The sequence below is a fragment of the Crocuta crocuta genome, unplaced genomic scaffold (assembly GCF_008692635.1).
Source record: "Crocuta crocuta isolate KB4526 unplaced genomic scaffold, BGI_CrCroc_1.0 scaffold186, whole genome shotgun sequence".
Classification (NCBI taxonomy): Eukaryota; Metazoa; Chordata; class Mammalia; order Carnivora; family Hyaenidae; genus Crocuta; species Crocuta crocuta.
In genome coordinates, this window is record NW_027551569.1 from 2,496,704 (window position 1) to 2,509,436 (window position 12,733).

The window sequence follows — 12,733 nt, forward strand, 5'->3', positions numbered from 1 at the left end:
GAATAACAAAAACTTAATAGATATTAGCAAGTAACAATTCATTATGTTTATCTCTTCCACTGTCTAGCTGAATTTCCTAGATAAACTGAATAACTGAGTCTCTATTATCGTGAAGAAAGGGAAATCTCGGTTCAATGGTACAAAGCACTGCAGTCTTCCTGGTGGATATGTAGTTGTATTTGACAGAAAATAACCCCCAAATTAGGTGAAGATAGTTACCTAATGTCACAGAATGACAACCAAAAAGAAGTATATATGGCAAAGAAAAACTCAGTGAGGTAACTTAGAACACTGAATTTAAAAAAATCGGGCCTGATAATTAAATTAACTGAAATTAAATTTCAATTAAAAGACTTGGATTCATTGCATACTTATATATATGAACAGTTTACTCACCAAACACCTCATTTCCTAGAATTCTTCATAATACATAATATTCTATCTATACTTGATGTTTAATAAACATCATGACAGATAACTTCCTACCTCTTTTAACTTTGGGGAGGGTGGATTATGGTCACACAACTATATCTCTCCCTAAAATATGGGAAATAAGTAGGCATTGTTTCTGGGGTAAGGGAAAAATGTCATTCCAAATCAATGAGTTATAAAAGAAGGGATGGGTATTAATGAGAAACAGAGACACATAAAACTCCTTAAATTGATATCAAGGTATGTTAATGTGTTGAAGACTATCAGCAGCTCAACTTACTTGGAATTCCCACTTGAAGAACCATTTGTGCTTCTCTGAATAGAAAATTATCAGAATGAAATCATGACAGAACATATTCTAGAATAGTGCAACTAATTTATCTTCCTCCCAACTACCTCTCCTTAAAAAAAAAACAAAAACCTCTCTAGTGCTAGATCTTTCCCAGAAAAACCCAAACAGCTTTTTAAGGCTAAGGCACTCTATGCTATTATTTCTCCAGATAATTTCCTTCTGCTTTTCCATATGGAAAGGTGGGGGGAACTTATTAATGGAATTAAATATGTCCTTTTTGAATATTTCTCCACTTAAGTCAGTAATAAAACAATGCTCCACTCATTCTTAACCTAATCACTTGGATTGTGTTTAGTTACAAATGGCTGGAATGTTCTGTTATTTTTGCCCGTTTATTAAATAGGAGTTTATTCTTAAATGACTAAAGTTTCTGTTCCATTATATTTAATATGAATAGAGGCATACTGTGATGTTTGGGCTCTTATCTCTACCGCTATTTCATGTTTTTTTTTTTTTTTTAATCTATGCAATACTTAGCTATCCTTGAATTTCTGATATATAATGTGGAATGCCTTCTGAATGTATAATAATGGATGAAATGAAAGAGGCAAATAAAATGCATCTGCTCAGAGGGAACTCTTTATACAAGAGTGAATTCTGTTCATGGGGCAACTCTTAAGGGCATATTAGTCAAGAATAATTTATAAATAACACCTTTTTGGAAGCTTCAAACACTGCAGTATGGAGAACTGACCAAAGAATTTTGCTGTAGTGAAAATGATCTACACTCTATAAACATATTTGGAGCATGGAAACAGAATCTGTTGGACTTGATAACAGAATTGTCCAGATCCTAAGGGAGCAATCAAAATAGATCTAATAGATTTCCATTATTTTCCCACCAATTTCTTCAGTGCCCTGTGCACATGCATCATCACCTGTCCTTTGGTCTCTCATTTCTCACACAGGATACAGCAAAATGTTCAATGCACAAAACACTGGATAATGGCCTGAAGCTCAAATCTCTTTACTGTTATTTTTTTGACAACAGCTTTATCTAGGAGTCCTAAGCTTACTGCAAAAGAAATATGATGGGAGGGGAAAATAAATACATCCTCATAGGCATAGGGATAGACATTGGGGGCAGCTTACCATAATAAAGAAGAAGCTGCCTCAAGGAGATTTCTAGGACTCAATTCAGTAGCTTACACCAGATACCCCAATGTCAAGCTATCTCTTCCATTCACACAACTGTTGGCCAACCATATTTGTTCATCTCCATTTTGGTATATGCTCTAGCGTTGATGATCAATTACTAGACATAGCTAGTGATAGGTAAGAGATTTTTTATTACTAGTATTTCTGAAAGTACCCCACATCTATAATAGTCCTCACCTTATTTTCCTGGTGATATTATTCTGACAATTATTACAAATAAAAAGAGAGAGAAAATTGAAATGCAAAGTTGAATTACGCTAGCTAGAAATGATGGATCTCTTTCATTCCAGTTGCCACAGTACACTCCATAAAGTGGTCTTTGGTTGTTTAAGACTAACCCAAGCATGGAGAAGGGCAAGAAATGTTTTCTGGGCTATAGGATTAAGCCACTGCTCTACTTCTGGCTATTGCTGTTTTCTCAGAATGATCTAATTATTTCTTGAGAACATGACATTGGTGCGGTGAAACAGGGAAGGAGGAAGTCTGTGCTTCAATTTTCCATCATGTTATAGGAAATGTATAGATTTCTGTTTGCTTGTCTGTTTCGTGGTCTATTTCTGGCCATCTCTGTTTTCCTTTTGGTGAAAGACCCTTTGCTAGCCCTCTGTACCTTGGATTAGGAAGGTAAGAGTAAAGCTGACAATCACTAAAGTAATAGTAGGAAACTCTCAGTTTCCTGCCATCTCTTCCTCTGATCATTTTACCTCTCAACCTAAGCAGGAGTAAGTGAATACCTGAGAATCAGTCATCACTACCCTTTCCCTACAAAGGGGTCTTATAAGGGACTGACTGGAGAAAGTTTTATCATTTGCCTAAGATTTCTCAAAATCAATGCCCGATTTCATTAGTGTCATTCATTACAATCAATTGTGTTGGTTTTTTTTTTTATAATAAGCAGGCATGATATCTATATCCATAACCTAATCTAATAATTAGTCTATTATCCATAACAATAAATTTGGTTATACTAGTACAGGGTTTGTAGTGGGTTACTTTCTGTTTTGTTTTGGGTGCCCATCTTCTTGGAAGTCATTATTGCTACCTCATTTGGATATCAGGTTCATATACTGCTTAAATCAAATCTTTGCACGTCTCCAGTCAGTATCGCACAAAGACTAATTAATTAAACCTCAGAACACCCTTGGGGAATAGGCAGTATTATTTCTCCTCTCCTCAGATGGGAAATATGAGATATAAAGAGGTTAAGTGGATTGTCTAAGGTCAGAAAGTATCAGTCGATAGTAGACAGAGCCAGAAAACAGACTCGGGGATGCTGTGACCCACATCTCTTCTCCAATGACAGAAATAACTTCAAAGGGGCATTCCAAGTACTTCCTGATACGTCTGCCTATTCATCCTTCCCTTTACCCTTTTTCACTCATTGTCTTTACAATGTCTTTTGGTATATATTTTCTACTCCTTTTGAAGGGAAGGTTAGCTAGACAGAGGAAGCGGTAAAGCAACAGAATGAATACATGTTACTCACCCAAAGTATAAAAAAAGTAATTTCCATTAAAATAATGCAGAAGAGAGGACCTCCAAGTTTGCAAATAACCATTTTCAATATTATATGCATATATAAACATATACATATTTGGTTAAGAAACTAGAAAGCCGCCCTCCATCCCACCTGAATCCCCTTCCCCCTAGATTTGCTGTATATTTCAAAACGTCTTTCTATATGAAAGCCAACTGATAACAATACTATCAGCAGGAAAACTAAAAGCCTACTCATAACTTCATAATGGTTTATACAAATGAAAACGCCTGGCATGCTCTTCAACTTAGACTTCAAAAGGCAATGGAGTAAAAGAAAATATTATTAACATAAAATTGAAAGAAAAAAAAGTTCTCTCAGGCACATGAGACTCAGACATGCATCTAGTTTTCTTCTCCTTTTTTAAAAAGTGAGGCAATCATAATCTTTAATGTTAAAGGGACTTTATGAGCTGGTGATTACTAAACAAATTATTTGCTTTTTAGAGTTATTCTTAATTTATTTTTAATTAGACCACATACGTTAAAAACAGGGCAAACAGTTAAGTCTCAGTGAGGATTTTCCGTGTTTAAGGGTCTGAATGTTGTCACCCAACTTAAAACCGTAATTAAGCTTGCTTAGGTTGCATATTAATATACTCAAATTACTTTTTATGTGTAACTCCATCAAATCTCTATGAATTTTAAGAACTCACTGAAGGCCTTGAAACAAGACTAGCTTGTACTGGCTTAGGAAATAAGGGAATAAATAGTTTCTGAAAATGGAGCATTTTCTTCACTGGAAGGTAATAGTTTAAGTCATAACAAGTAGGAACCACACAGAAAATTCTAACATCAGGTATAACCGCTGCCCTCTTTTATTAACAAAGTGGTTGTTTTCTTCAGCAAATCAGAACTGCTGTTTTGCCTTTCATGAGCCTTTCTTTTCCAACGCATTGTCTTAACCACTTCCACTTTTGTTGCATAAATATCAAACACATAAGGGTATTATACAACCAAAGTGTATAATAAGCTTTTTTTTTTTTTTTTTAGTTTCAGCCAGCAAGTAGGACACAATTAACCTCTTATGAAACACTTTTGCCTCTGTAAGTTTGAATCTAAAGGCAAAATTCATCTTTCTCATTCTTTCTTTGTTTAAAAAACAAATGCTAAATAAAACACTGCTCCCCTTAATAACATTTGTCTTAAGCAGTTTATGTTACAAGAGTCGATCTGATGATTGTTTTGTTATCCATGCTAGAGAGTAAAGCCAAAACAGCCTCAAGATGTGAGTTTAAAGAGTACTTTTGCAATTTCTTTAGAAAGCTTTGGTATAAGAGGTAATTTAAAACAAATTAACAAATAATGTCATGCAGTGGTTAGATTGCCATAATACATTTCTTTTTTAGAGGATCCGGGAATTTCTTGTTTGTGGTTATCACGCTGATAGCAAGCTAGATGTTAGTCCCTTTAACTGTATTTTAATGGCAATGTATTATAGCATGATTTATCAACATATGGCAGGTGGAGGCCAACACAAATTATAATGAAAATTAAAACAGTCATTTATGCAGCAGGCGATTATCATTTAAGGAACATTTATTTGCAGGCTTTAAAAATGAGGGTTTAGAATCAAATGATTTTAAAATGAAAGTTTTAACGACGGTTACCTTTTTCCTGCAGCCACTCCTCTACGGGCCGGTTATATTTGAAGGGGATTTTCTGTTTTACCATTTGGAAGCGTTCATTATCAGTGTTGCCTTTAAAGTTTAAAAAACAGCTTAAAAAACAATCTGAAAAGTCAATACGTCATTAAAAACATCCTAGGTTTTTGGTTTGTTTATGAAGTTTTTAGAGATAGATATCAATTTATCTTTAGTAGAGGTGGAGTCGAAGTCACTCTGCCCTTGGTCGACGGGTTTGAGGTCAGGCTACTCATAGCTATGCAGTGCTCCATCATGTTTTGGAAATGGAGCATGAGATGGGAGTCAGTAAGAGGTTTGGCCATTTATAGAAATGGGTTTACCTTCACTTCTTTCCGTCTCACCCCACCACACCCTAATTGGGCCAACCGAGGCACAGGGTTTTCTTGGTTTGTGAGTAATTCGCCTATTAGATCAGCTTTATCTACAGTAGGGGACCTTCAGTGTCTCAGCAGTGCATGATCTACTCTCATAGTACTGAACCATATCAGAAGCATGGGGTCACGGCACTTCCTTATTCTCAGGTGTTTGTAACTGCTCTACCTTCTGGTGGAGGGAAGAAGAAAGTTTAAGTCTTGATGGCCAAAGGTGACTTCTTATTCAATAAAGGAGGCCTTGGTATCTCATCAATTATGTTAAATAGAGTATTACAGATGATTCTTTACATCTCTATTCCTCTGTCCAGACTTGTTCTACATTTTTAAAAAAGAAGAAAACCCAGAGTAAGTATTTGTAAATCAAAGTAGCTATAAATATAGTGATAGAATATTAGCAGACTTTTAGTACCTACCTTTTATTACTACTAATAGATGCAAGCTTTATATGTTTATCTAGTCTCTCTCTCTCTTACCTTTCTATGAGAGGTCCTTTCTCAACAAGTTTATTCATAAAGCCTGTTCAGGATACCTCCTCCAAGCATGAAATATATAATTATTTTCAAGCCTCAAACATAATGCTTTTAACTGCTACTATGCCCCCTTATTCCTTTTGTAACTGTTGTTACCACCCATGGATGGTTTGTCTAATTAGGGCAGACTTGGAGAATAGTATTTTAGAGATATAGCTCTAACGAATACACTTCAAATCACAAAATAATGAAACCATGTTTTGGGAGCTGTTCTATCTCATCAACCAACCTCACAGTGATCAAGCAGAAACTAGTGAATTTTAATTCATGAATTTTCACTGATAGTCCTATATTGGAACTTAGGGGATTCTATTCCAAATTACCAACATTAAAAATGAAATAAAAGTCTCAAAACAGGTGCTCTTAGACACCATTTACAAAGAAGTCTAAAAGTCAGAAAGAATGTTAGGATTAAGTATAGCATCAGGCCAAGTGAATAGGAGGTTACCATGGCATTTCAATCTCAGGGCCACCTTCCTATAGGAGTTATTGACAGAGAAGATTCCACATGTGGCTCAACTGGTATCTGCCTTCCATGAGGTATAAGATGGGAAAGAAGTGGCCATGTTAGGATATGTTTCTAAGATTTCTCATTCATTTCTGCTGTGAACAAATGATTTAAGAAGCTGACTCATTCTCATTCCCAAGGAATAAAAACTAACAACAACAACAACAACAACAAAAACAAAGCTCATGAAAGAGGCAACTATGGATCTGTTTCCTGCCTACATCTCAGGGTCTTCTCTGGTTGGGATAAAACATAATATATTAACATATCAAAGGATAAATTACAATGAATGGAGGATTATTTCTTATGGAAAGAAAAAGGAAGGGGAGAGGGTACAGTCAAGGAGGAAAAACAGAAAGGCAACTTCTTGGTATTTCAATAAGCCCGTGGCAAAAGAAGTTAGTTTTATCTGCTAATACAGTTACCAAGTGGAGATTAACATAACGATCCTCCTTGGTAGATTTGGGTATTCAGCATTCTATTAATCCAAAATAAGGTTGGGTAAATTCTTACATGTCTTCATAGAAAAGGAGCATGCACTTTTCTAAAAAGAACCTGCATCTCTAACTCTTAATCTTACCCTCAAGAAGACAGATAACACGAGGGATGCCATCCATCTTCATAGGCTTTGACCCCTCTCAAGTTTTAGTTACAACAGAGTATTATACTGAAAAATGGCAAATAGGTTGTGCCAGATTCACCTTAAATATATTCTATTACTTTGGGTTTTCTGTAACTTGTTGTTGGCTGCAGCATTAAATATAGTGATAACCTTCTCTCCACTCACTGTGGAATGGATTAGTGAAGTCAATAACAAATGTAAAGCTAAATAATCTTCAAAACATTCAGGGCAAAATCAGTAGTGTCCCAAATTCCAAACTGCCAGAGTGCTACAGGCACTAAATTCAGTAAATTAGAAGGTGCAACGACTTACTTTCTCTAAATACATGGGGGCTCTAGGTCCTCCTCAGCATCCCCTCCACATACACTCTCTTTCAAACCTAAAGCTCCACTGAAAATCATTTTGAGGCATGGTACACACTAGAAAAAGAGAAAACTATGTTGGATAATCAATAAGTGATATGTTGGGAGGACAGCATAGCCATGATTCAACCTTAGACCCATCGGAAAGTGAACGAGAGAGAGTCATTCTTCTCCATCTCAGCTTTAAAGACATTTAGAAAAAAGTTTTAAGTTTTCCACACCAGACTGATAGTGTCTGGCAATGATGATAGTGATCTTGCATACTGTTAAAAGTTGTGAAAGATGGAAGGTCATTTGGAAACCCAAATCAGTTTAAATTGCCACATTAACATTGTTCTTAGTCTCTTTTCATGTTCTTGTTGGTTTTTATTTTAATTTATCTCAAACATTAGTAAAAACTGTTTTAGAAACATGTGCATGAGAATGAGTTCATTTGCCCCAAGTCCCACTTTCTCTACAGACTAAAGAGTAAACAACCTTCTAAACATAAGAATTCATATAGAGGGACTACCCTGAAAGCTGAGCAAACCTTGTAAAATTCATATACATTCATATTAAATCCTTAATGACATTCAGTTGTACATTTCATATAGCAACCAGTGTGAAAGTTTAAACAAAGAGTGAAATCAATTCTTCAACAGAAAGTGATGATATCCTCAAGAAAGAATGGGCTTATGAATAGTAATGTCATAATGTCACTAAAAAGAGGCATATGTGCATTACTATTTAGACCAACAAAATGTAATGACCACACTTCTCAAACACACTGAGAAGTCTACAAATTGTATCATGAGATCTTCAAATAGACAGCTCTTAAATTACTATATGGATCTGACACTCACCTACATAGAACTGAGTTTTAGGAAAAAAAGTTAGTCACATTTTATTCTATTTAAAACAAAGGTGTGTAGGTGAGTGTCTTTGTGTGTGTGTGTGTGTCCATGAATTTTTTTAAAATCAGAAACTGAGATTTTTATGCCACTGGCCTCCTACATTCATTTGCATTTGTATCACTGCTTCTCTCTTCAAGTATTTCAACTTCTGGAGACACATACAACATGCACTGTTGAATTAAAATATAATGAAGAGCAGAATACTCTGAGGTGAGATTATTAAGTCCCAACTGGTTCATACATAGCTCCAACCTTTATTCAGAAATACCTCATGTTTCCTCCATTTGAGTGAATCCATTTAGGGTAAAAAAAAGATCGCAGAGTAAGACAAAGAAAGTAAGTGACCCTTCAACAGTTCCCCAACAAATCAGACCCTCTTTGTGGTCCCAAAGGAGTAAATCTGGAATTTGCTGTCAGTCCCAAAGGAATAAATATTCTTTAAATAGAAGAATGAAATGATACAGAGAACTTTGGTATAGCATGGGAAATAAATTTTACAACACCTTTATTATACTCTATTGGTCCAAACACAGATCCTATTCATTAGCTACTGTACTTAGTTTGTTTAAGCCATAATTAATACAGCACAGGAGTTAAGGAGTTAAGACCATGGGCGTTGGAGATCAATTTGGCTTTGAGTTCTAACTTTAGCATTTAATAGCAATGTGGCCTCATGCAAGTGACTTGGCCTCAGTTTCCCCATTTCCCCATTGGACCCAGTATAGGATAGATAATAAGAGGTACAGCATATTCAGAACTTGGGATATGAAAAACATTCACGTTTTAAAAACTATTATCAATACAATTCCATTGTTCCCTAATGATCTAAAGGGTGTACTTCCATGGCCTCAGGACTTCACCGGGCCTCCATTCAAAACATGGCCATATTCCATTTGGTCCAACAAAAGGTATCTTCCAAAGATCAACGAAAACACAGAGAAATAAAACATCCTAAATATCCCCTATATCCCCTAGCTGTTGCTCTTTTTAGATTTCTGAGTCTCCTAAAATATACTCAGCTAACCCCATTTCCAAAACAAAGTGGGTTTCTAAAATCACTGAAAGTAAAGGAGCAATTCAGGCATTGAGAAATGTGATTTCTTTGTCCAGCCACAGGTAATGATGATATACTGCTGCTATGTTGAGGAATAGTGTCTTAAAGGTTCTGGCAATTTGCACCAGACTGGCAGAAAATGCTTTCTTGCAGGTAGCCTATAAATACCATCTGAAATGTTGTCAAGCACATGGACATGCTAATAGGAATATTGTAACAGCATTCATCTGTGCAAAATTAATGCCAGAGGTATTTTTTGCATTTTGTTTTGAGTCCTAGAATAAAAGAGAAAAAAATTCTCTCTATTGTTTTGTTGACACTAAAAAATGAGACCATAGGTCTAATGAACAGTCAAAGAATGAATACTATGTATTAGAGCCAGAGGCAAAAGAAAATCGATGTGAGTAGGCTCAAGTAGTAGGGCTTTCAGAGGTTCTTACAATGTCTCTCTCCCTAAAGAACACTTTGTGAGTTTCAAAGCAAATATAAGACACTAAAGAAAAGGAACTGGGGAAATTCTCTAAGCTTGGCTCTGGTCTCCTTCCTGATGTTGACTCAGATGAACTCTCTCAGAGTCAAAAAGCAGGCTGTTGTGCTACCCAGAGGGCATCTAGAATGTTTGGCCACTTGTAAGTGATGGATTGGAACTCAACAAAAATCAAATATCTAGTATTTATAAAGTGCCTTTCAACCAGAGAGCTCAAAATGCAATTATAAGCATCATCTCATTAATCCTCAAAGCACACCTTTGGTGCTAAAGGAGAAAGAACTATTTATGTACTATGAGCCTTGATCCTACCCCATGTGCCAAGGAAAGAAATTAATCTCTTGGAGGAGAAAAGGGATTGACTGGGGAAAGTGAATTAACAGACTAAGGGCACAAGGACATTATTAAGTAAGCAAGCTTCTCCAGACTCACTTAGGTGGTTCTGTAAGCGAAGGGATCCACCTTTCCCAAGTGATGAGATGTTTGCTCCTGGAAAGCAGTATGGGTCACCCAGGGATATCCTAACTTGGCTAAGGAGTCTCACTGTCTCATGTGTTTTGGGTATGTTCAGAAATGGAAGACATCTGGACAACCACATCATCTCCTTCCTCTATCAAAGTAGTTGTATTAATTCACCATATCTAGGCTACTAGAGTTAGGCTGATGAAGCAAAGATGGCTCAAACATGAGTGAAAAGAGCATTGGCTGTGGAGTCAGAGAGACTCTGGGTGAAATCCCATCTCAGACATTTACCATTTCTGTGAACTTGAAGAATTTACTTACTCTAGATGATTAGAGTTTCTTCACTTAAAAAAAAAAAGAAGATAATAATAACCTTTATTGCAATGTTTTATACAAATTAAATGCAATAATCCAGGCAAGAGCTTAGTTTATGAGGTGTTCAAATAGGTTGAGAATGGGTAGAGTTTATGATTTATCTTAATTCTCAGGATCTTTCCCTAACACATGTTAGGAGATGAGGACCATGTTAGAGATAGAACCCTGGTGCTCTATGTCCAAGAGACTGTGTCTCAATTCCTAGACCTTTGTTCCTGGCTGAGGTGAGTTTTTATGAAAATATGTTAACACTGAACTTCTCTTTCATATCCCAAATCTAAATGGAAGTGCTATTTCTGTTGAAATGTAATTATATTAAAGACCATATACCATGATGCAACAATGAGAATATATATTACCAGTCTCTACCCTTTCCCTGCATGTTGAGGCCATTCTCAACTCCCATCTTGAAGTTCATTTCCCTTGGACCTTCTCATTTCTTCTCACCCATTAAGGATACTTTCAATTTCATAAACATTACTAAAACAGGGCCTAGGTGACTGCAATATCTATTTGTTTACATAATTTAAGGGAATATTTTCAGGCAATTTCTAATGGAATCTGCTTCACTACAATAGGTCTATGTAGCATCTATTCTTTATTTAAGAGCCACTTTCAAAAATGGCATGCTAGGGCACCTGGCTGGCTCAGTCTGTTAAGCATCTGACTCCTAGTTTCGGCTCAGGTCATGATCTCAGAGTTTGTGAGATCAAGCCCTGCATTGGGCTCTGTGCTGACAGTGTGGAGCCTGCTTGAGATTCTCTGTCTCCTTCTCTCTCTGCCCCTCCCCTACTTGCTCTACCTCTCTCTCTCAAGAATAAATACATAAAACATTTTTTAAAAAATGAAATGCTACAAATTAAAATATAAATTGGCTACAAAATTTGATTTCCTTCCATAATTATTCCAAAATATGAACTAAAGCTAGACTAGTCAATTGCAGTGTCTGAATTTTGTCTAGTTCCTTTCTGATAAACATGTTTAAAATATCTATGTCTTGTTGTGTCTTTAAGCTATAATTTCTTCAGATATAAAATGAAGATTATAATAATAACTGCAACTTGGGGTTGCAGTGAGAGCTAACAGTAAGTCTTTAGTACAATGTGTGCCACAACATAAGTGCTCAAATATAGGGCTTGCCACTATTGTTCCTATTGTTAAAATAGTACTTGATTCAAAAGGGTAAACTCAAATGAAGGTAAACTCACAAGAATTACTTCACTACACAATTTTTGGCGTCAAGTCTTTTCAAATTTCATTTTGACATGAAGTACTGATGTCCAGTCTTCAGCCATTTGACACATGACCCCTTCCAGATCCCCCCAGGCGCCTTTCTTCTTATCATTTATTTCCTCCTTGTTGCAAAAGCCACAGTGATATTTTGGGGTCACTCTTCCCTGTGATTCATGCATTCCTGCATGTCCACCCTCTGTGTCTCCTTGTGTCTCTTTAATCTTGTTTCTTTCATTTCTTTCTAGCAACTTCCTTCTCTCCACTCCCTATCCCCTTTCATTCCTGTCATGCACAAGAAATCAAACTCAATGTTGTTAAAGGCAGAATGCTAGAATATCCGGTAAAAAGAAAAAAAATATCATGCGTGTGTGGTGTTCCTATATAGCCCAGAGGATAGGTTAGGTAGTTAGGAAGGGCAGCTTCAATGGGCAGCAAATAAAAACATTTTAATCCTCATCAATAGGCAAGTCACTCCAATATCAACATGTCTGATGCCATAACAAACTGATGCTGGGGGAATTCTTCTGTTTAGATCAGATGGAACTGCCAGTTTTTATAAATTTTAGGTCTTCTAGACCAACCTTAAACCTCATACCTACAAAGGAATATATTATTCCCAAGGGATCTAAAGACCACAATCAGTGTATTGTGTACTACCCACCCTTGATCGGATTAATATACTGGTTTGCAACACTTGTCTAAACAACCA

General features: G+C 36.2%; 1 protein-coding gene across 5 annotated transcripts in view; it reads right to left on the reverse strand.

The window, feature by feature from the left end:
• The window catches only part of NRXN3 (neurexin 3), a 1,503,781-nt gene that overhangs the window by 152,019 nt on the left and 1,339,029 nt on the right, over positions 1 to 12,733 (reverse strand). For 2 of the 5 annotated variants that reach the window (XM_077750622.1, XM_077750624.1), the window contains one exon: positions 5,089 to 5,178. The exons of the other annotated variants lie outside the window; for them this stretch is intronic. In XM_077750622.1, the coding sequence (XP_077606748.1) occupies positions 5,089 to 5,178 (90 nt within the window). The remainder of the gene's footprint in view (positions 1 to 5,088; positions 5,179 to 12,733) is intronic. 5 annotated transcript variants of the gene reach the window in all.